Source organism: Tachyglossus aculeatus, chromosome 1, assembly GCF_015852505.1.
Source record: "Tachyglossus aculeatus isolate mTacAcu1 chromosome 1, mTacAcu1.pri, whole genome shotgun sequence".
Classification (NCBI taxonomy): domain Eukaryota; kingdom Metazoa; phylum Chordata; class Mammalia; order Monotremata; family Tachyglossidae; genus Tachyglossus; species Tachyglossus aculeatus.
In genome coordinates this window covers 156,765,912-156,788,647 of record NC_052066.1, presented here as the reverse complement: position 1 = coordinate 156,788,647, position 22,736 = coordinate 156,765,912, and the positions used below count along the sequence as shown (strand labels likewise).

The 22,736-nt window shown below is 44.5% G+C and overlaps 1 protein-coding gene across 1 annotated transcript in view; it reads left to right on the top strand.

Moving 5' to 3' along the window:
* Positions 1 to 22,736, top strand: part of SLC24A4 (solute carrier family 24 member 4) — a 157,072-nt gene that overhangs the window by 101,018 nt on the left and 33,318 nt on the right. Inside the window, exons 6-12 of the mRNA XM_038747197.1 lie at positions 1,135 to 1,238; positions 2,375 to 2,449; positions 4,419 to 4,444; positions 5,400 to 5,453; positions 7,364 to 7,449; positions 12,775 to 12,944; positions 19,970 to 20,153. Coding sequence (XP_038603125.1) covers positions 1,135 to 1,238; positions 2,375 to 2,449; positions 4,419 to 4,444; positions 5,400 to 5,453; positions 7,364 to 7,449; positions 12,775 to 12,944; positions 19,970 to 20,153 — 699 coding nt within the window. The remainder of the gene's footprint in view (positions 1 to 1,134; positions 1,239 to 2,374; positions 2,450 to 4,418; positions 4,445 to 5,399; positions 5,454 to 7,363; positions 7,450 to 12,774; positions 12,945 to 19,969; positions 20,154 to 22,736) is intronic.

Here is a 22,736-nt window from a genome sequence, read left to right as displayed (position 1 = left end):
GTTCCACCAAGCCAGGGAAGCAGCTGACTGCTAACTGTGTGCAGAGCACTGAACTTGAGAGAGTACACTATAACAGAGGTCATAGACCTGTTCCTTCCTCACAAGAATCTTACAGTCTAGAGAACTGTTATCCATGACTTAGCCTTTAGCCCTTGTCTAAAAGCCAGGAATAGCCTATAACTGTCTCCTGCTGCCTTCTAAAGCTGTTATGGTAATAATTCATTCAGTCATATTTATTGAGAGCTTACTGTGTGCAGAGCACTGTACTATGCTCTTAGGAAAGTGCAGTTCCACGATAAACAGTGACAGTCCCTGCCCACAAAGAGCTAACAGTCTAGAGGGGGAAAGACAGACATCAATACAAATAAATAAAACTACAGATAAGTACATAAGTGCTTTAGGGCTGGGAGGGGTGAAGAGCAAAGGGAGCAAGTCAGGGTGATGCAGAAGGTAGTGGGAGATGAAGAAAAGCGGGGCTTATTCTGGGAAGGCCTCTTGGAGGAGATGTGCCTTCAGTAGGCTTTGAAGTGGGGGAGAGTGGTTGTCTGTTGGGGGTGAATTGTAGGAAGGGCCTGGAAACAATGGTGGTTCATGTTGAGAGGCCCAAGAACTCTTTCAGCCCCAAAAGGCCCACTTTGGACCCTGGGTAATTGTTGCATCATTATATTGAGGGGCTAGAATTCCTCTAGTTTTTGAGGGTAGCTTCCAGCCTCTAGGTTAGGAAAGGGGCCACCCTTTGAACTGTCACAGAAACTCCTTCTGCAGGGTTTTTGATTCACACTTAAAGTTGAGGGTGCTCAAAAAGAGGTTTTGGTGCAGTGTAGTGGCTTTGGGAAGGATGGCTCAGCTCTCCTTCCACACTCTGGTTTATTTGCTTATCTGTGGAGGATCTGAGAGAGACCTACTAAATAAAATACATATTGGGTCACAGGGGATGCAGTTAGAATAATGGAAATTGATTGTCAAAGCAGGGTTTGCCAACCTCTGTGGGTTGCTTACCTGAATGCAGGTAAACAGTTTATGTAATGTTCACTGGGCTGATGAGAAATAGACTGTCCAGCAGCCACAGGCAGGAGTAAAGTGTTCGTCGCAGACTTAATGGGGTGAATTTCTCATCTGTATTTCTCTTTGCAGGTGTATTCATCACTCACGGAGATGTAGGTGTTGGGACCATTGTGGGTTCAGCTGTTTTCAACATCTTGTGTATAATTGGAGTCTGTGGACTATTTGCGGGGCAGGTTAGTTCTGTTTCCCAGACCCCCCTGACCTTTCCTGCAATAGGGTTGTTCTATCAGAATTTAGTCACGGACATTACTTAAGACTCTCCTGCAATGGTCATGAAAACACTGCATTGGATTTGGGGTGCATTTGGAGTTTTCTTAGTTCAGCTTCAAAGATTTTCATTGAGTGTTTGTATGTGAATGGCAGAAAATGGGTGGGATTCAAGCAAATGTACATATGTTCTTTAAAATAAAAACAGTCACCAAGGAAAATCTCTGTTTTAAAGGTTGGGAAGAATGTCATAGCTAGTTTCCAAATGCCTTACAGAATGCTACATATTTTTTAGATTACACCCAGGTTCACTGTGACATAAATTGCCGTCACTGCCCATTCACACTCCCACTTACCACGGCCTTCTGTTTCTACTGAAGCTGGGACCAATGAGTAGGTTTTTCGTCTGACAGAACAGGGGCCAAGTAGGATGGTGGAAGGAGGAGATATTCACTGCATTTTGACATTAAGGGAGCACGAAAATTCTTCGAAATTAGCTTCAGTTATTTGGGGGCTAACAGTGCTTTGGGTGTAATGAATGCCTTTACTATTTTGAAACATGTTTATTATATTTTTTGCAGGGTATCTCCTTTGGGACCCCCCCCCCACACACACACACACACAATTCCTGGTTATCTGCACCTATGCTTTTTATTTTCCCACAACCCATAGTGCCACAAAACTGCAATGGAATTGAACCGAAGATTAGATTTGCCACACGAGATCAAACGATGCCTCAAACCCCGCCCCGATGCCTGAGAGGAGTCATTCCCCATAGCGTACTTGGTCTCATCAGCTCTGAAGCACGAGATTTGATTACCTTTAGGCGTAGAGACCACATTGAATATCACTTAGGAATATTGCTTGGATTCAATTCATTCCCCACCTACAATTAAGATCAATAGAGTGCTTTGAAGAAGAGCAATGAAGCACATTTTGCTTCTTGTGGACCATTAAAATGCCATTGGCCTGATCTGTTTTTCCTCTACCATTCACAGAGTTTTAATTATGATAATGGGCCTATTCTTCCCCTGCTTTTGGATGCTTGAACTCCAGATCATATTTGGAGTCACCTTTTGCTTGACATCGCTTTTCTTTTCAGGTCGTTCTTCTGACGTGGTGGGCAGTGTTCCGAGACTCAGTGTATTACACCCTCTCTGTCATCGTCCTGATTATTGTAAGTTGCTCCTTTACGTCCTCAAATGGCTTCTTCTGAGCTACGTAGGTCTTCATTAGTGAGTGATTATTCATTATAAATATAACACATTATTAAAAAATGGCACTGGTTGTAACAACTGCAGTCTTCTTACTGTGGCAACGACTAATGTCCTATTGTAGATTTTTTGCTTTTATGACTGACCTTTGTGTTAGTAAATTTGGATCAGACATATACTTGGAATGTCTGATCCTCTCCAATAGGCCACGGGAAGCAGGGTGATCTATTGGAAAGAGCATGGGCCTAGAAGTCTGAGGACCCGGGTTCTAATCTCAGCTCTGCCACCTGTCTGCTGTGTGACCCTGGGCAAGTTACTTCACTTCTCTGGGCTTCAGTTGCCTTATCTGTAAAATGGGGATTAAGAATGTGAGCCCTATGTGGGACAGGGACCGTGTCCAACCTGATTATCTTGTACCTACCCCAGGGCTTAGTATAGTGCCTGGCACTGTGAGCCCATTGTTGGATAGGGACCGTCTCTATATGTTGCCGACCTGTACTTCCCAAGCGCTTAGTATGGTGCTCTGCACACAGTAAGTGCTCAATAAATATGAATGAATGAATGGCACATAGCAATTAACAACTACCATTTTTAAAAAAAATCTACATCAACAGCCTTTCATGTAAACACAATGAAACGTTGGACTGGGATTTTCAGGTCTCTTCGTTCATTCAGTCATTTTTATTGAGCGCTTACTGTGTGCAAAGCACTGTACTAAACACTTGGATGAATACAATAATAACAGTCAACAGACACATTCCCTGACCACAACGAGCTTACAGTCTAGAAAGAGATCCAGAAATGAGTCCAGTATGGCCAGACTGTGCCTAGTGCTATCTTAGGGGTATTTTATCCTTGCTCCATGCAGGAATTGAATGGCTGTTGCCATTACTTAATGATGATGATAATAATAATAATAATAGTGGTATTTAAAGTGCTTACTGTGTGCCAAGCGCTGTTCTAAGCACTGAGATAGATACAAGATAATCAGGTCCCACAAGGGGCTCATAGTCTAGGTAGGAGGAAGAACAGGTATCAAATCTCCATTTTGCAGATGAGAGAACTGAGGCACAGAGAGAAGTTAAGTGACTGGCCCAAGGTCACACAGCAGGCATGTAGCAGAGCCAGGGTTAGAACCCAAGTCTTCTGACTCCCTAGCTCATTCTCTTTCCACTAGGCCACTCTGCTTCTCTATGCTTCCATTCAATGTTGCGTCTACAGTAACTGTGGGATTTTTATCATACTCCCTGAGTCATTTAATCAATCAATCAATCAATCAATCAATCGTATTTATTGAGCGCTTACTGTGTGCAGAGCACTGTACTAAGCGCTGGGGAAGTACAAGTTGGCAACATATAGAGACAGTCCCTACCCAACAGTGGGCTCACAGCCACAGCAATTAAATCACTTGCATTGAAATATGGGTAAATTTTGCTGATGGAAATTCCAACACTTCAGTTGGGTTACAGAAAGTTTTGAAACAGAGTGATCTATTTGGCCAGTGTAAATGCAGCCTTAGGCAGCTTCCTATCAGTTTGTGGGGCAGCATCTGATTCAAGGGAAAGTGATCGTTCTTTTTCTGACCTGTTTAGCTTTGAAACTAATGCTCTTTCTTGGGTCCTGAATTCCATGATTACTTCTGCGGGCTAAAGGGAAACCGTTGGTTAGCTGGTGATCCCTGGCAATTTCAAGGTTGCACAAAACCTCTGACCCTTCATTTTCTGCACCTCTTCCACTTACCTCGAGTTGCATGCAAGGATACTTCAAACATTGCTCAGCTGGGAAAATGTGGACTAGGTACCGACCATGTGGAAATGACATTTATGTTCAAACCCACAAAGCTTGACAGCGATCCTGGTCTCTAGAATGGATGTTGATTTCAAATTTGGAATGAAAAAATAATTTTTTTTCATGTATTTCTTTATCTTCCAGTTCATATATGATGAAGAAATTGTGTGGTAAGTTTGGACATTAATCTGTGATATGTTTAGCTTAAGCGCAGGGACCTTTTCTTTTGTAATGAATGCTAAAAACACACTAAATTAATTTCTTCAAGTAAAATAGCCTATGCAAATTTATAATAACATCCTTCCATTGGCATCAACTTGCCCTGTTTGTAGTTCCCAGGAAGACTACAGTCTTCCTGGGGATTATGCTCAACGAGGGTTTTAAAGCTTGAAAAGGAAGAGGAAAAGGCTGAAAGAATTGGGCAATGACCCAACTGGCCCCAGTTTCTGGAAGAATAGTCCCATCTCTCCCTTTCTCACTTCCTTAGACAGAGCACCCTGCTAAACTCCCAGCCCAAGGTGGGCAGAGCCAGGCAACAAAGCAGGCCTGGAGAATCACATGCCCTTTAAGTTCTGGCCCTCCTGGGAACTTTTGCTGTCTGGCACTCCTGGGCATAGATGGACTGGAAAGTTCTATTACTGGCCATCACCTCACAAGCAAGAGGACAGTATCTCCTGAACCTGAAGGCAAGCCGTGAGAGCGCAGGAAGAAGGCACAAGAATCTCCCTCCATTCCCCTCCCCTCCAAAGAAAAGGATGTCATTTGGGGCTTAAGGGAAAAGTGAACCCACCTTTTAATAATGCTCATCAAGATCGTTAACTGGAGCAGTTACAGGGCTTTGGACTTAGCAAATTGAGCTGCTTACCATGGATGCAAAGAAAGAATTGTCTTGACTGACGTACTGGCAACCTCTGAGCAAGTGTGGCCTAGTGTTCAGAAGAGGGCAGTCTGAGTTGAGGCATGTCTCCCAGCCACTCCCACGCAAAATGCCAGGGACATCAGGGGTGAGGGAGGGCCAGTGGGGGGGCCTTGGGTTGTTTTCGGATGGCTCCAAATTTTTCAGCATCATCATGAAACTTTTCCGTGTCAGGGCACTGCTAACTACTTTGTGTTTCTTTCTTTGAGGTGGGAAGGCCTCATACTCATCGTTATGTATGCATTTTACATACTAATAATGAAGTAAGTTCTGCCTCTCTTCCCCCATTTTGTGCAGTTTTATCAGGATTGGTATTTCTCTCCTTTCAAAGCCTCCATTTCTCCTGTGCGTGTGGAAAAAGTTGAGTGTTCATGACTGATCTTTCTTCTACCTCAACCCAAGTGACTTTGGAGCCTTCAGGGAGAGATGGGGAGCTAAGCTAATGTTTGTAAATGAATGCATTTTGTTAGGGAAACCTAAAAGCAGATATCACTAAATAATGAGAAGCATGGGAAGCAGTGTGACCCAGTGGAAAGAGCACGAGCCTATGAATCAGAGGACCTGGCTTCTAATCCTGGCTCCGCCGAGTACCTGCTGTGTGACCTTGGGCAACTCACTTAACTTCTCTGTGCCTCAGTTCCCTCATCTGCAAAATGGAATGTGATACCTGTTCTCCCTCCTGCTTTAACTGTGAGCCCCTTGAGGGACTTGATTATCTCATAGTTGCCACAATTACTAGACTCTAGACTGTAAGCCTGTTGTGGGCAGGGATTATCTCTCTCTTTGTTGCTGAATTGTACTTTCCAAGCACTTAGTACAGTGCTCTGTACACAGTAAGCATTCAATAAATACAACTGAGTGAATATCATTATTATTATTAGTCTTAAGAGGTCCAGGTTGAAGCTGAATCCAGTCATAATGGGTATTTAGGGATTTTCTCAGGAGTGCTTGTCCACCCCATCTCCTTCTCTTCCCTCTTCTTCCCATTCCAACACCCAGATAGGTTCCCGCCTCTCTGGTTCCAGTAGAGACATTATTACCTTTGCCCTTTGTATACAGTAGAGTGGGCCAAATACCCAGGTTGTGTATAGAGCACAGAATTAAACACTTGGGAGAGTATAATACAAAAATAAACAGGCATATTACCTACCCATGATGATCTTAAAGTCTACAGTTGGGGAGACAGACATTAATATAAATAAATAAATGACAGCTATGTATATAAGTGCTGTGGGGTTGGGAGAGGAGAAGAACAGAGGGAGCAAGTCAAGGAGACGCAGAAGGGGCAGGCTGGAGTCAATCACTGGGCGGACTGGCCCGGTTCTGCAGGCTGCATTTTGCCCACCCCTGCCCCACGGGGCTTATCTGAAACAAGAGGAAGCCTCTGAGGGGACGGCATACGTAGGCCTTTTTCCCTCACGGTGTAATCCAATCCCAAGAACATTCTCGAGACCCAGTATGATGGCACGGGAGCATGTCATGGAGCAGTGCAGAGCAAGAGTACCATTTTATTTTCCTCTCCCATGTGCACAAAAGAAATAAAATCCTCTCCAGTGATTCTTATGGGGGTATAAATCACTGCACACTGTTTTATTAAAAAGGTGTTAAAACTTCAGTATTGTGGAATAAATATTTTCAAATGGCCTCCTGAAGGGGAGAATTTAAATGAGGAGGCGGCTCTTAGGGCTTAGATATAAGAGTGAAGTGAGAAATAAAATGAATGTTGATCAGCCCAAGTGGTGTCAGAAAATCTTTGAATTGTAAAGACTCTATTAAAATCCACTGAAGGTACAAAGGTAAGTCGGGATTCTCTTTCTGTGAAGGAAGTAGGCAACTGTTATCCCCTCTTTCCTTTGAATCGAACCTGTGGGTTAGACTAGGTTTGTTGGAGTGCTTATAAGGTTAGAGGGAAAGTTCGAATAGAAGGATTTCAAAGTTTAGTTATATGCCACGAAAAAAAAATAAATGCAGTGATAGCCCACAGAATCCCGGGTCTACAATTCTGTTATAGTCTAGATGTTTTGTGTGCATGAATGACAACTAATAAACCCTCCCAAAAGATCTCATTTAACATACGGTTTGACATCCTCTGTGTACCTCATTTATATGAACCTGATTATTTTCATTTTCTCTGTAAATGGCTTAGTATTCACCTCTCCCCTTATTCTTTTAGGTATAACTTGAAGATGCAAAACTTTTTCACAATCAAACAAAAACACATTGCAAATGGCAACACAGTCAGCAATGAGCTGGAGGATGGTAATGATTATTATGACATTAGCTATGATGATCCATCGGTGCCATTGCTGTGGGAAGGTAAGGCTGAGCAGACAGGAGTTGGAGAGAAAGTTGAAATACTGCAATGCACACAGATTCCAAAATGTGTCATTGTATGATTATTTTCCCTAGGCTTCGGGCAGTGAACCAAAGCAAGAAAGTTGCGCACCCTCCCCCAACAGCATCACCCAGAAGTTAGGTGTTTTTCTCAGAATGAAAAGCAATCAAGTCTTTGACAATCCTTCCAGACCTTTTCCAGAAAGTGTGAGGGCACATCCTCTGCATTCTTAAATTGCTGCTTCTGTGTCCTGGTACCATTATGAAGGAAGAAGTTGGGAGCCCCAGAGACAACTGTTGCTTTGTCACAGAGGGATCAGGAAGATGGTTCTTCCCTGGATCAGAGATGGCTTGGAATGAATGATAAATATGGGTCTGCCTGGGGAGAGCTGGAAAGCTTCAGATCAGGCCCCTGAATGAAACTGGGATGAGGAAAGCAGGCAGGGGGAGAAGTGCAGTATGGCCTGGTGAATAGAGTATGAGCCTGGGAGTCAGAAGGACCTGGGTTCTAAACCTGGCTGCACCACTTGTCAGCTCTATGATCTTGGGCAAGTCATTTCACTTCTCTGAGGCTCAGTTACCTCAGCTGTAAAATGGGGATTAAGACTGCGAGCCCCATGTGGGACAGGGACAGTGTCCAACCTGATTTGCTTGTATCTACCCCAGCGCTTAGTAATAATAATAATAATACTGTGGTATTTGTTAGGCACTTACTTTGTGCCAGGCACTATACGAAGTGCTAGGGTAGATACAATCCCTGGCACTGTAAGCACTTAACAAATACAACAATTGCCATTATTGTTATTATTAATAAAGAGGGGTTGGGAAGGAGGCAGGGTCAGGTTGGAAAATTTTGGAGGAGGGGATTTGTGGACACAGAAGGAGGCAACTGATCATCCACTGGCCCATTTGCCTCCTGATACTGCCAATCCTTCTCTTTGAACCAGCTGATCTTTGCCTCTTGAGCTCATCGTTTTACCCAACTTTCTAACTGGCCATTGGGCCTCACTGCACTCAAGATCCGGGAAACTTTGCATCCTCCGCAATCCACGCTGCTTTCAATACAACTCGCTCTTGAGGGCAATCTGCATTTTTCAACCACCAGAAGAATTTGAAAGTTCAACCATCCCTGTCCAGGAAGGAATGTTAAAACTTCTACTAGCCCAAGGGGTGTCGGGGGATGGGGAGAGGAGAGCTCCCTCCCCTCAATTTTTAGCAAAACAAGTGACTGCTTTCATTTGAGGCAGCTCTTAGTGTAAGTTGACTGGAGGGTGCGAGACTTCAAAGTTTAAACTTGTGAAGACCAGCCTATTAGTTGTAGATAAAAAGAAAAATCACATCCTACAACACTTTGATGCACATGGAATTTGTAATTTTCCTGGGCACCCACTGACGGAACATAAAAGCTCCCATTACTGCATTTTCATAAATATGAAGCTTTTCTCCCTGAGCCAAATTCAGTTTCCAAGACAACTTCTCCTAAAGGGAGGAAAGAAAAAAAAAAAACAAGTTGATAATGCTCCATATTTTAACCCTGCAAGACCAATGGCTTGATGCCCTTGCTTTATTACAAAGCGGCGTTTAATTACTGACTGTCTGGGTAAACACAGCTGAGGTTTTGCACAGTGATATGATCCAGGTTCCTTGGGATAGCTTACAGATGGACAGAAAAGCTGCATTTCTTTGAAGATGATCCTTTGGGAAGATACGAGGAAGAAGAGCAGTGAGGAATGGTTCAGTCCCCTACAATTCAGAAGAAGCACCATTGCTACTTATAGAATTGGTGTTTCTTCTCCCAGAGAAGCTACATCTGCCTGTCCTGAAGAACAGTTGGAGTACAGTTTATAAGAGTCTCTAGACCATACGCTTGTTGTGGGCAGGGAACATTTCTACTGACTCTATGTCGTGCCCCCCCAAGTGCTCAGTTCAGTTCTCTGTGCAGAGTAAGTGCTCAATAAATACACTTGATTGATCGATCTAACCGGTCCCGAAACTTTGGGGCTCCTGACACTCTATGAAGCATCAAACATTATGTGGGAGAGTGCAGCTGAGGTTGAGTTAAAGACTGGTATTTGTCAGGAACACTTCTACTCCTAGCAGTGATTCGTCTCTCTCAGTAGCACCTACTCAAGCCTGTTGAGCACAGCTCCTTTATTTTCACTAGTGTGTCTTGAGATAGAGAGCTCTTTGGAGGTTTCATTGAAGGCATACCTAGAAGAGTGGCTTGCCCAGAAGAAGGAAGGTGCCTTGAATTTTGCGTTTAGCCAAGGGTATCATCACCCAGGCTGGAAAAGTCTTTGAGAGGTCATCCAATCCATTCCGCTGCCACCAGACAAATCATAACAGATCAGCCCAGAAAGAGTGTGTTCTTTTTTCTTCAAATATGTAGGTAGGATAAATTAAATAGCTTTTTGAACACATTCGAGGATTTCAACTCTTTGAAAGCTCCTCATAAGGTCTAAACCTGTAGCACTTGTCCTGCCTTATTGGAAAGATAACCATTTCTCCTCCTGTCATAGACTATCCCTTCCTCTGAATGGCAGTATGGCCTAATGGAAAGACCATGGCTCTAGGAGTCAGAGGCCCTGAGTTCCAATCATAGCTCCAACATTACTTGCTGTGTGACCTTGCGCAGGTCACTTAACTCCTCTGGGCCTCAGTCTGCTCATCTCTGAAATGGGGATTAAATACCTTTTCTCTCTCTTACTTAGACTGTGTGGACCATGTGGGACAGGCATTGGATCCAACCTGCTTGTCTTGCATCTATCCCAGCATTTAGAACAGTTCTTGGCACGTAGTAGGTGCTTAAAAAACCTGTTATTATTATTGTCTGCTTGATGACTTTTCTCTGAAGTAAATAAATCCAGGCCATTTAACCTTTCCTCTTAGCAGCTTTTTCCCAAAGCTTTCATCATTTTTTCCAATCTCTTCTCAAGCTCCAGTTTTTTTTATACTTTGCTGTACTTGTGAGCTCAATATTCTAATAAAGGGCTGCCCAGTGCTTAGCATACCAGGAGGATAACGTGTAAATTCCTCCATGCTCTAATGCTCTTTTGTCATCCCAGCATCCAGTCTGTTCTTTAGCTGCAGCACTGCATTGCCAACTTGAATTCATTTTAGTTTACTGTGACCAGTAGACCCTTTCCCACCAGTTCTGTTCCACTTGGCATTTGGGCAGCTTGTTTTCCCTCCCTGGGTGAATTCCCCCGCACATCTCCTTATTGAATTTCATGCTGCTCGTCATCAATCTTTTAGAACTTTTTGCCAACCTGACAGTGCTGTCTGGCAAGTCCTCAGTGTGAGGCATCTTTTGTTTTGAACCGAAGGCAATCTTATTGCATCAAAGGCATACCCAGTATAAAAAAGTCCAGGACTGATTTCCAGCAGGTTCAGTTAGTGAAGTGTGGAGAGGTGCTCATCTGTTTCCTCTGTGGCTGATAGGGAAGCACCAGGGCAGGGAGGTAAAGAGCTAGATCAGGTATTGCACCCAGAAATCAGCAGATCGGGAGTGAGGATGCAAGCCCTTACGTGGCACGAAGAAAATCTTGTCATCTGGAGCTTTAACCTGCTGATGGATTCCAATATTAATCTCCCTTTTTTAAAAAAACAAAAGAATAAAAACCTAGACCTGAAGCTGCACGGCCCCAACTATAAGAGAGAAGTGGAGATTTGTTAACTGTCCTGGCTGAGTTTAAGCCAGAAAACTGAACGTCTCCTTCCTTGGTCCAAGATGGATGTATTTCCCAGTCCCTCTGCTTCCATCATACACTAATAACTTCTGGCAATTACTGTTTGCTTTTGTCTCCTAAACTCTCCTCCTCTTCTTAGTTGTAAGTAATCTGCTCTCAGTCCAGCAATAACTGACACACACCAGAAAAACCCCTAAGAAGTTTTTCTTGCTCTGAGGTTAGTCTTCATCTCGATCAACTGCATGATGTTTCTGGCTTTTGTTTTTTCTCACACCACATGCCTCCTGTCTGCTGAGCCTTGCTGTGTGTGCTTGTTGTTTTGTAGTTTTTAGCATTTATGAAACACCTGCATGGATTGGCTGTTCAGAAATGTGTTCACCAGATAGTCTTTCTTCAGGAGAATAACCACCCAGCAATACAAACCAGATGAAAGTTGGGACTAGTGGGTTTCACGTTGACAATATATAAGGGCCTGTATTATGAGGGAGAAAACCTAGCCTGTTCCTTACCTAGTGGAGAAGTGTCAAGAAGCCACTGGGCAGTGTAGCCTAGTGGAAAAAGCCCAGTCCTGAGAGTTAGAGGACCTGGGTTCTAATCTTGGCTCTGTCATAAACCTGCTGTGTGACCTTGGGCAAGTCACTTAACTTCTCTGTGCCTCAGTTCCCTCATCTGCAAAAATGAGGATTCAGTACCTCTTCTCCCTCCTACCAAGAGGGTTCACACTAAGCACACATCGTGCTTAGTACCCCAGTGCTTAGTACAATGCTTGGCACATAGTAAAGCATTTAACAAATACCACAATTATTATTATTATCCCACCCTTTGGAGATCAATTGAAAGTCAGAGTCCCTTCCAGTTATTGACCCCAGTGTGGTTTAGTGGAAAGAGCATGGGTTTGGGAGTCGAGAGAACTGTGTTCTGATCCTAGATCTGTCACTGGCCTACTGTGTGACCTCGGGCAAGTCACTTTACCTCTCTGGGCCTTAGTTTCCTCATCTTCACAATGGGGACGACAATACCTCCCCCCACTTCCCTGGGCCGATGGGAGGATAAAGTGAGATAAGCCATAAGGAAGCCCCTCAGAACAGTTGAAAGTGTGAACTGAAGGTAGGATGTTATTATTATCATCATGACGTGCAAAGGTTGAATTGAAGTGATGCAGGCGCCTTGGAGCTCTCTGTGGGCTCCAGAGGAATAGTTGGGCTGGTTGCACAGCAGCCAGAGGGGTCAGTTTTGGGGGAGAGGAGGCTTGCCTTCTGCTTGCTCTTCTGGGGGCCTCAGCCTGAGCATCCCAACCCTGAGGATTGAAAAACTCCAGAGCCAAGGAGCCAGTGAGCCAGCCAATCCCGACCCACCCACACCTAATCCAACCCCGTGAGGAAGCGGCTTAGAAAGGAGGCCCTGCCCCTGTGGCATTTGATTCCTGGGGCAGAAGGAACCTGGGACCTTCTGGACCCAACCCAGCCAACAGCACGGGGACCTCCCCCAGAGAGTGGGTGTCTGTCGCAGGTAGTGTTGGGTGAAGAGTTTCAGGATTAATCTTTGGCCTTGTCATCTCTAGTGAAGGACAAGCCTCAGTACAGCCAAACATCAGTGGTCATGGTGGACGAGATCCTCTGCTCCAGCCCTCCAAAATTCAGCTTCCCAGAGGCCGGATTACGCGTAATGATTACGAATAAATTCGGGCCCCGGACCAGGCTACGGATGGCGAGCAGGCTCATCATTAATGAGGTACGTTGGCTAGAAATCCAGCAGCCGTGCACATAGCAGCCTGAGGTCTGGGACAACGCAGTTGGGAGCTGTGGTTTAAAGGACATTTTGAGATGCTCAAGGAGGCTAAGGTGGTAGGCGCGTGGCCAGCCCCTCTCTGGCCATGCCAGGGAAAGCACCGGATAGTAGCAGCAGTAGTAGTACCAGTCACTAAACTGTAAGCTCATTATACGTAGGGAATGTGTCTACCAACTTTGTACTCTCCCAAGCACTTAGTACAGTGCTCTGGACACAGTAGTACTCAAAAAATACCATTGACTAGGACGGTGCTCTTCCTTTCTCCACCAAAAAGCAACACATGATGCTGTTTGTGGAGTGTTTCTTGATGTAGCTGATTGGGGGAGAGCATCCATTGAGGGGGACTAAGAAAGGAAAACTGTTCTCCATCGGCTGGGACTCCTGGATCCACTGCCCTCCCCTCGACAACTTTCCCGGCAGTCCACCGTACCCCCTGCCACCCTAATGGACTGTGGCCATTTCAGGGGACAATCTTTGTTTTCACTGTAGTTTCAGATTTTACGGACATAGAAGTGATTTCAGAAGTTTACCATCATTTGGAAAATGTTAGATTTCCTCAAATCTGCAAAAGAAGATTAGGGCTAGTAAGAGAGAAAGAGGACAGAGAGAGATTGATATTGAGATTATTGTGCGGGGGAGGGCACAGCTAGAGAAGGTGTGGGGATTTCCCCATCTCCTCTCATTCCCAGCACTCCTTCTCTAGATTTCCCATTTCTCCCCACAAACTGTGATGGCCAGAATCAATCAATCAGTCTTATTTATTGAGCACTTACTAGGTACAGTGCACTGTACTAAGCATTTGAGAGAGTACAGTACAATAGAATTAGCAGACATGAAGTATTGGTATTTATTAGTAGTACCATATTAAGTGGTAACTGTGTACAGTGTACTGTACTGATAATAGGAAAATATTCACTGGTGAAAATTAGACACAGTCCCTGGCCCTCAAGAAGCTTGTAATCTATTTCAAGAGAATGGGAGGACTCACCTGGGTGTCCTCCACAGTACCAGAAGTTCTTCGAGTTGACAAGGTGAGTGCATTGACTTAATCAATGCATGTTTTAAATTTCTAACTTTGGTTTCGGAAGGGGCTGTGGTTAGGTTCATGCAGCAGCACTGATGTTTGGCTCAGTGTCCTGCTTCATTAGAAGTCACTCACAAGTCCCTGATTGGGGAGGAGCAGCAGTGGTGGATGGCCTGGCCTATACTCACCTTTTAGGGACCTCAAGAACACTATCATAAATCCCTGAGTTCCCCTTTCCAGAATTTCAACACACCAAGCTAAGAGATAATAATAACGATAATAATGTTGGTATTTGTTAAGTGCCGACTATTTGCCAAGCACTGTTCTAAGCGCTGGGGGGGATACAAAGTAATCAAGGTTGTCCCATGTGGGGCTTACAGTCTTAATTCGCATTTTACAGAAGAGAGAACTGAGGCACAGAGAAGTTAAGTGACTTGCCCAAAGTCACACAGCTAAGTGGTGGAGCCTAGGCCAGAGGCTTGCTCAGATTCTCCCTGTTGTCAGTTAGGTTGAGTAAAGAAGGGAGGCTCCCCTGAGAGACTTATTGTCTTACAAAGGTTCTGCTTGGAGTCATAGAATGGTGTCTCTTTTTTGAACAATTGGATTTGGATGGATGAAGGTACAGAGAGCACAGGCCAGAATTTGGGAGTCATCAAATTTGATGTGGTGACACAAATTCAGAGAATTTTCCATTGGGCCGGAAAGCATATCTGACCATCCATTGTTAATTCTTTAAATTAGAATTGAGCAAAACAGCTTATCCTGAATGTCTTCCTCTTTGGGGGAATAGCCTTTTCAGACATTTTTGTAGAGACCTGCCTATAGAAAAGGGACAAATGTGAACCCTGAATGAGAGAGGATATAGGTTTATTTTTTTCAACCTGAGGTGAGAGAGTCAAATTATCAGGAGGGTCACACAGGGCTAAGATTCCTTCTCACTGAATCAAACAAGCAATGTTATTTATTGAGCACCTACTGTGTGCGGAGTGCTATACTAGTTCTTGGGAGAGAACATTAGAAAACACAATCTCCTTTCACCCCTCATGCTTTTGGAAATTAATCAAGATGCTCCTGAGGGTGAGACTGAGTACCCCAATGCACTCTAGAATACACCTACAAGTGCAAGCCCCATAATGTCTCTAGTGAGGTGTTTTCCTAATCTTTAATGTAATATTATTATTGTTATATTTATCATTATTGTATTAAGCACTTCCTATGTGTCAAGCCCTGGTTCTGAGCACTGGGGTAGATACAAGTTAATGAGGTCAGACATAGGCCCTGTCCCTCACAGGGTTCACGGTCTAAGTTGGAGAACCTGTATTAAATCCCCATTTTAAAGATGAGGAAACTGAGGCACAGAGAAGTTAAGTGACGTCCACAGTTGGACAACAAGCAATTGGGAGAGCCAGGATTAGAATACAGGTTCTCTGGCTCCCAAGCCAGTGCTCTTTCCACTAAGCCACGCAGCTGCTTCTGGGAATGTTGGGCCATTCTCTTTGAAGGAAAGAGGGAACCTTGTCTCCCTCTTTCATCTTCCTCCTCCTGTTCCCGTCTAAAGTCCTCAAATAGGTCGCCTGCACCCACTGCCTCCACTTCCTCTCCTCCAACACCCTTCCTGACCCTCTACAATCTGATTTCTGCCCCTTCACGCCAGTGAGAGCCCTCTCTTCAAGGTCACCATTGACCCCTCCTTACACAATCAAGTAGGCTGTACTTGGTCATAATAATCCTCAATCTTTTGGCAGTCCTTGGCCTTACCACCCACTCTCTGCTCTGAGAAATGTTATCTGATCCAATTCTCTCGTGGTTCTCTTCTCACCTCTGACTGATCCTTCTCGGTCTCTTTCACCTGTTTTATCCCCTGCCCCCCAACTCCTTAACTGTGTGTGTCCCTCAAGGCTCTCTTCTTGGTCCATTTCTCATCTCAATCTGTCCTCACCCTCTTGGGGAGCTCTTCCACTTCCACGACTTCAAATGCTACCTCTACTTCATTGGCTCTGACCTTTCTCTCTAATTTCCCATTTCTTGTGCATTTCCTCTTCCCCCTAAGATCCTATACATAAATGTCCTACCAGCACCTCAAGCTTAATATGTCCAATCATATTTATTTAGTGCGTACTATATGCAGAGCACTGTACTAAGTGCCTGCAAAAGTACAATAAAACAGATTTGATAGACACCTTTCCTGCCCACAGTGAGCTTATAGTCTAGAGGGGGAGACAAGAAATCACATTTACCTTTAAATCACCCACAAATAATGTTCTTCAATCATTCAGTGGTATTTGTTGAGCACTTACATTGGGTAGAATACTGTACTAAGCACTTGGGAGAGCACAGTACAACAGAGTTCGTAGACATGTTTCCTGCCCAAAGGCACTTATAGTCTAGAGGGTTCCAAAACTAAACTCCTCATCCGAAATCATCTCCTTCACCCAACTTTCCTATCACAGTTGTTGTTTTTTTAATGATATTTGTTAAGCACTTACTATATGTCAAGCACTGTTCTAAACACTTGGACAGACACCAAATAATCTGGTTGGACTCAGTCTCTGTCCTACACAGGGCTCACAGTATAAATTAGAGGGAGAAGTATTTAATCCCCATTTTCCTCATCACATCTCAAATCCATAATCTTGTCATGCTTTGTGACTCCTCCTTCCTTCCCTTTCAATCCCCATTTTCAGGCTGACGCCAAATTCTCCATCGCATTTCCAGAATTCACCCTTTCAAATCCTGACTTGACTCCTGCATTAGTCTCCTTGAGGACCACATTGTCTCCAATCTCTTCCCTCTCCAGCACATACTTTATTCTGCTGCCCATTTTTTTTTCTAAAATCATGTTCGGCACACGTCTCCCTGCTTCTCAGAAACTTCCAATTGTTGCCCAATTCCTCTCCACTTCAAGAGGAAGCTTCTGCCTCTCTCCCTCCTCCTTATCCACTACCTCCCACTACAGCCCCAGACTTGCGCTTTTCATCCCGGCTCTGCCACTTGTCTGCTGTGGGACCTTGAGCAAGTCACTTCACTTCTCTGTGCCTCAGTTACCTCATCTATAAAATGGGGATTAAGATTGTGAGCCCCATGTGGAACAGGGACTGTGTCCAAACTGATTACCTTGTATCTACCCCAATGCTTAGCAGAGTGCTTAGCACATAGTAAACACTTCACCATAATTATTAAGCTAACCTACTCAACTGTGACCTACTCTAGTCTCTACTATCTCCAACCTTTAGCTTGCCCCAGTCTTCATACATGGAACTTCCTTCCCCTTCACATCCAACAGCATGCTGCTTTTCCTGTCTTCAAAGCCCTTCTGAGTTCGTATCTCCTCCAAGAGGCCTTCCCTGACTGATTTATCTTCTCCCCACTCTATATTCCCCCAACTGTCATTTCAGCCCTTTTGTCCCATCCAAGTATACACAATGCTCTCTATAACTTGTGCACATACTTTTATTTCCTCCTATCTAGAATTTATTTCAATGTCTGACTCCCCCCAGTATATTTTAATCAATCAATAGTATTTATTGAGCAGCTGAGAAAGTATAATAATACAGTAGAGTTATTATATTATACTCCTTGCCCACAAGGAGTTTACATATAGAGGGCTAGAGAGACATTAAAATAAATTACAGGTAGGGAGGATGGCAGAGTATAGGGAGCTGTATGTAAGTGCTGTGGGTTGCGGGGTGGAGAGAATGTTGTTTGTTATCTGTAAAATAGGGATTAAGACTGAGCCGCATGAGGAACAAGGACTGTGTCCAACCTGATTCTCTGGTGTACATCCCAGTGCTTAGTTCAGTGCCTGGCACACAGTAAGCACTTAATACCATAAAAAGTCCCTCAAGGGTTTGGATCATTTTTATAATGTTATGTACTTTCCCAACACTTAGAACAGGGCTCAGCACATAGTATTCACTAGTAAATACTATTTGTTGATTAACTGATAGGAGTGGGGGTAGGGGTGTTGGGGTGGGGGTGTTTGTTTTATGGTATTTGTTAAGCATTTACTATGTGCCAGGGACTTTTTTAAGTTCTGGGCTAGATACAAGCTAATCAGGTTGGACACAATCATTGTCCCACATGGGGCACACTGTCTTAATCCCCATTTCACAGATGAGGTAACTGAGGCACACAGTTGTGCCTTGTCCCAGGTCACACAGGAGACAAGTGGCGGAGCGGGATTAAATCCCAGTCCTTCTGATTCCCAGGCCCGTGCTCTATCCACTAGACCACACTGCTTCTCTAGCTGTCATTTAAAAAAAAAAAAACTCCAAGTCTCCGTGGGGCTCATTCAGTTGTGGACTTTCACCCTAGGGACATATTCTTTGTCCACCATCTCATGCTGGAATAAATTGGGAGTGAAGCTGCCCAGCTGAATCCCTGCTCCCAGTGGGTAGCAGTGGAGCCATAAACATTTTTAATGGGCACGAAAAAGCTCAAATGCACAAGGGGCTGGCAGCTGTATGGCAGTGCTGAGAAGGAGACCTAAACACCATCTTCCAAGTAACGCAGTTCTCCCGCTTCCTCTCTGATGGCCAGAAATATGTCCAAGTGAGGCTGGGAAGGGCACAGCTTTCCCCCGCTTAAATAGTTGAAGTGTCCTAGCCCTTGCCCATCCCATGACCCCTTAGTGAGTTACAAATTTCCAGGCGATATTTAAATATGAGAAGCAGCATGGCTTAGTGGGTAGAGTGTGGGCCTGAGTGTCTGAAGGACCTGAATTCTAATCCCGGCTCTGCCATGTTTTTGCTGTGTGACCTTGGGCAAATCACTTAATAAGTTGACTGTGCCTCAGTTACCTCATCTGTAAAATGGGGATGAGTGTGAGCCCCATCTGGAATGGGGACTGTGTCCAATCTGATTAACATGTATCTACCTCAGTGCTTTTAACAGTGCTTGACACATAGTAAGTGCTTAACAAGTACCATAATTATTGTTATTAGATATTGAAGTTCAGGCATTATTGGGAATGGACCAGTGGAAGGGTTTGGTGAGTTGACTTGGAGAATGGGAGTTCTGAGTTACATTTGCAATGTTTGGCATCATAAGACCCTAGTGAGGAGGTGCTGCCCTCAGAACAGAAGGACAGCACCAGAGATAATAATAATAATAACAATAATAATAATAATAATGGCATTTGTTAAGCACTTACTATGTGCAAAGCACTGTTCTAAGCACTGGGGGGATACAATGGGATCACGTTGTCCCATGTGGGGCTCACAGTCTTAATCCTCATTTTACAGATGAGGTAACTGAGGCTCAGAGAAGTTAAGTGACTTGCCCAAGGTCACACAGCAGACATGTGGCAGAGCCGGGATTCAAACCCATGATCTTTTAGACTGTGAGCCCACTGTTGGGTAGGGACTGTCTCCATGTGATGCCAATTTGTACTTCCCAAGCGCTTAGTACAGTGCTCTGCACATAGTAAGCGCTCAATAAATACGATTGATTGATTGATTGATTGACCTCTGACTCCAAAGCCCGGGCTCTTTCCACTGAGCCACGCTGCTTCTCAGAGATATTAGGTGATGGGAAAGATTTCAGGATGAACAGGGTCACCAACCTTGAGAAGCAGTGTTGCTCAGTGGCAAGAGCACGGGCTTTGGAGTCAGAGGTCATGGGTTCAAATCCCTGCTCCACCGCTTGTCAGTTGTGTGACTTTGGGCAAGTCACTTAACTTCTCTGTGCCTCAGTTCCCTCATCTGTAAAATGGGGGTTAAGACTGTGAGCCCCCCATGGGACAACCTGATCACCTTGTAACCTCCCCAGTGCTTAGAACAGTGCTTTGCACATAGTAAGCACTTAATAAATGCCATTATTATTATTATTATTATTATTATTATTATTGTTATTACCAATGTCCGTGCCCCTTTTTTTGGTGGAGAGGAGAGGGTGCCACTAGGTTTGTTTAAAGATGTCTACATTTTCTTGCCTCTCCGTGCAGCGACAGAGACTGATCAGCTCTGCTAATGGGGTGAGCAAGCCGCTCCAGAATGGGAAACATGAGAACATTGAAAATGGAAATGTGCCTGTGGAAAACCAAGAGGAACTGCAGCCGCAGCAGCAGCAGCAGCAGGCAGAGCCTGATGTGCCCGAGAATACGTTTCTCTCCCCATTTTCAATGCCAGGTGAGTCTCAAGAGGTGCCAGTTGGGAAAGCATTTTGGGGAGTTTTTAAATTACAGTAATTGCTTATAGGCCTTCACTAGTATTGGGACTGTACCTGGTGGTTTTGAATGGAAGGTCAGAGTAGTTGGCATAGTGGATAGAGCACGAGTCTGGGAGTAAGAAGGACCTGAGTTCTAATCCTGGCTCCACCACTTGTCTGCTGTATGACCTTGGGCAAGTCACTTCACTTCTCTGGACCTCAGTTGCCTCATCTGTAAAATGGGGATTAAGACTGTGAGGCCCAGGTGGGACAGCGACTGTGTCCCACCTGTTTACCTTGTATTTGCCTCAGCATTTAGAACAGTATTTGACACATAGTAAGAGGTTGACAAATTCCATCATCATCATCATTTAGGAGGATTTTCTCGAGGTTTAACATCTGGCCAGGGCACCCAGGGAGTGGTCTGTGGGGTGAAGCAGCACTAGGTAAGAAAGTGATGGGCTGTGGCTGTTTATCTGGTTTTTCATTGGACAGTCCTGTTTGTAAGCACTTTGATACTCCAACACCCACCTGCACTTAAGTAAATATCCTGTTTCCCTCCTCTATTTTTTATGGTATCTGTTAAGCATTTACGATGTGCCAGGCACTATACACTAAGTCCTGGGGTAGATAGAAGCTAATCAGGTTGGATACAGTCTGTGTCCCACATGGGGCTCACTGTATTAATCCCCATTCTACAACAAGGTAACTGAGGCATAGAGAAGTTAAGTCACTTGGTGAAGGTCACACAGCAGACAAGTGACTGAGCCGAGATTCATTCATTCATTCAGTCGAATTAATTGAGCGCTTACTGTGTGCAGTGCACTGTCGTACACTCTTGGGAAGTACAAGTTGGTGACATATAGAGACTCTCCCTACCCAACAACGGGCTCACAGTCTAGAAGGGGGAGACAGACAACAAAACAAAACATGCAGACAGGTGTCAAGTCATCAGAACAAATAGAATTAAAGCTAAATGCATCATCGTATGGACCTCGACATCGTATGTATGGACCATAGTATGGAGAGCAGAATCCAGGTACTTCTGATTCCCATGCCTGTGCTCTTTCCACTACGCTGCTTCTCATATTTTATGTCTGTCACCTCTGCTGGCTGTAAACTCATTGTTGGCAAGAATTAGGTCTTCCAACGCAATTGCATTGTCCTTTCCCAGTTGCTTAGTTCAGTGCTTTGCACACAGTAAGTGATCAATAAAATCAATCAATCGGTGGTGTTTATTGAGTGCTTACTATGTGCAGAGCACTGTACCAAGTGCTTAGGAGAGTACAAACGGACACATTCCCTGTGCCCATAATGATCTTAGCATCTAGAGAAATATCAGTGATTGATAGATAGTCCACATCTGTCACATACCAATTGTGGAACTGGATGCTTTGATGTCTTCTGGCTGTAAAATTGTCAGTACTGAGCCTCCCTCTTCTGCGGCTCCTGCTGCCAAGTTCCACAGCTCCTGCTGCTAAGTTCCACAGTTCCAGTGCAGCACTGGAGTGCGTGTGGACCTGGTAGGGGAACATGATGGCTCTGAAACAGTGTGGGGACTGGGGCTTCCCTTAGAGAAACGCTAAAATTTCAGCCAAACTCAGGTGAATGGCCCCAGAATGGTGCCCGTGACAACTTCCACTTGAGTCACGTGCGTCTCATCTGGAATTTTTGAGGTCTTTCAGTGGTCCACCCTAGCCCTGCACTGAGGGGATGACCCACCATTCATAAGCTCACTTGGGCGTAATCCTCACTCTTCTCTCTCATTCAATCCCCCACTAAATCCTGTTTGTTCAGCCTTCACAGCATCGCTAAAATCTGCCCTTTACACATCCAAACTGCTACCATGTTAATGCATGCACTTATCCTATCCCCACTTGATTACTGTATCAGCCTCCTTGCTGACCTCCCAGCCTCCTGTCTCTCCCCACTCCAGTCCATACTTCACCCCGCTGCCCAGATCATTTTTCTACGAAAACATTCAGGCCATGTTTTCCGACTCTTCAAGAGTCTCCAATGGTTGTCCATCAGTGCTTAGAACAGTGCTTGGCACATAGTAAGCACTTAACAAATATCATAATAATAATCATAATAATCCACCTTCACTTTAAACAGAAACTCCTCACCACTGGCTTTAAAGCACTCCATCACCTTGACCCTTCCTACCTTACCTCGCTACTCTTCTACTAAAACCCAGCCCACACACTTCACTCTAATGCTAACCTTCTCACTGTACCTTGAACTTGACCTCCCACCCAGGTTCTGCCTCTAGCTTGGATCGCCCTCCCTCCTCATATCTGACAATTATTCTCCCTCACTTCAAAGCTTTATTGAAGGTACATCTCTTCCAGGCTCAAAATCCTGTTTCTACCTCCCTTCTGTGTCTCTCTGACTTGCTCCCTTTATTCATCCTCCCTTATACATATCTGTAATGTATTTATTATATTAATATCTGTCTCCCCCTCTAGACCGTAAGCTCATTGTGGGCGGAGAATGTGTCTGCTATATTGCGCTCTCCTAAGTATGTAGAACAGAACTCTGCACACAGTAAGTGCTCAGTAAAT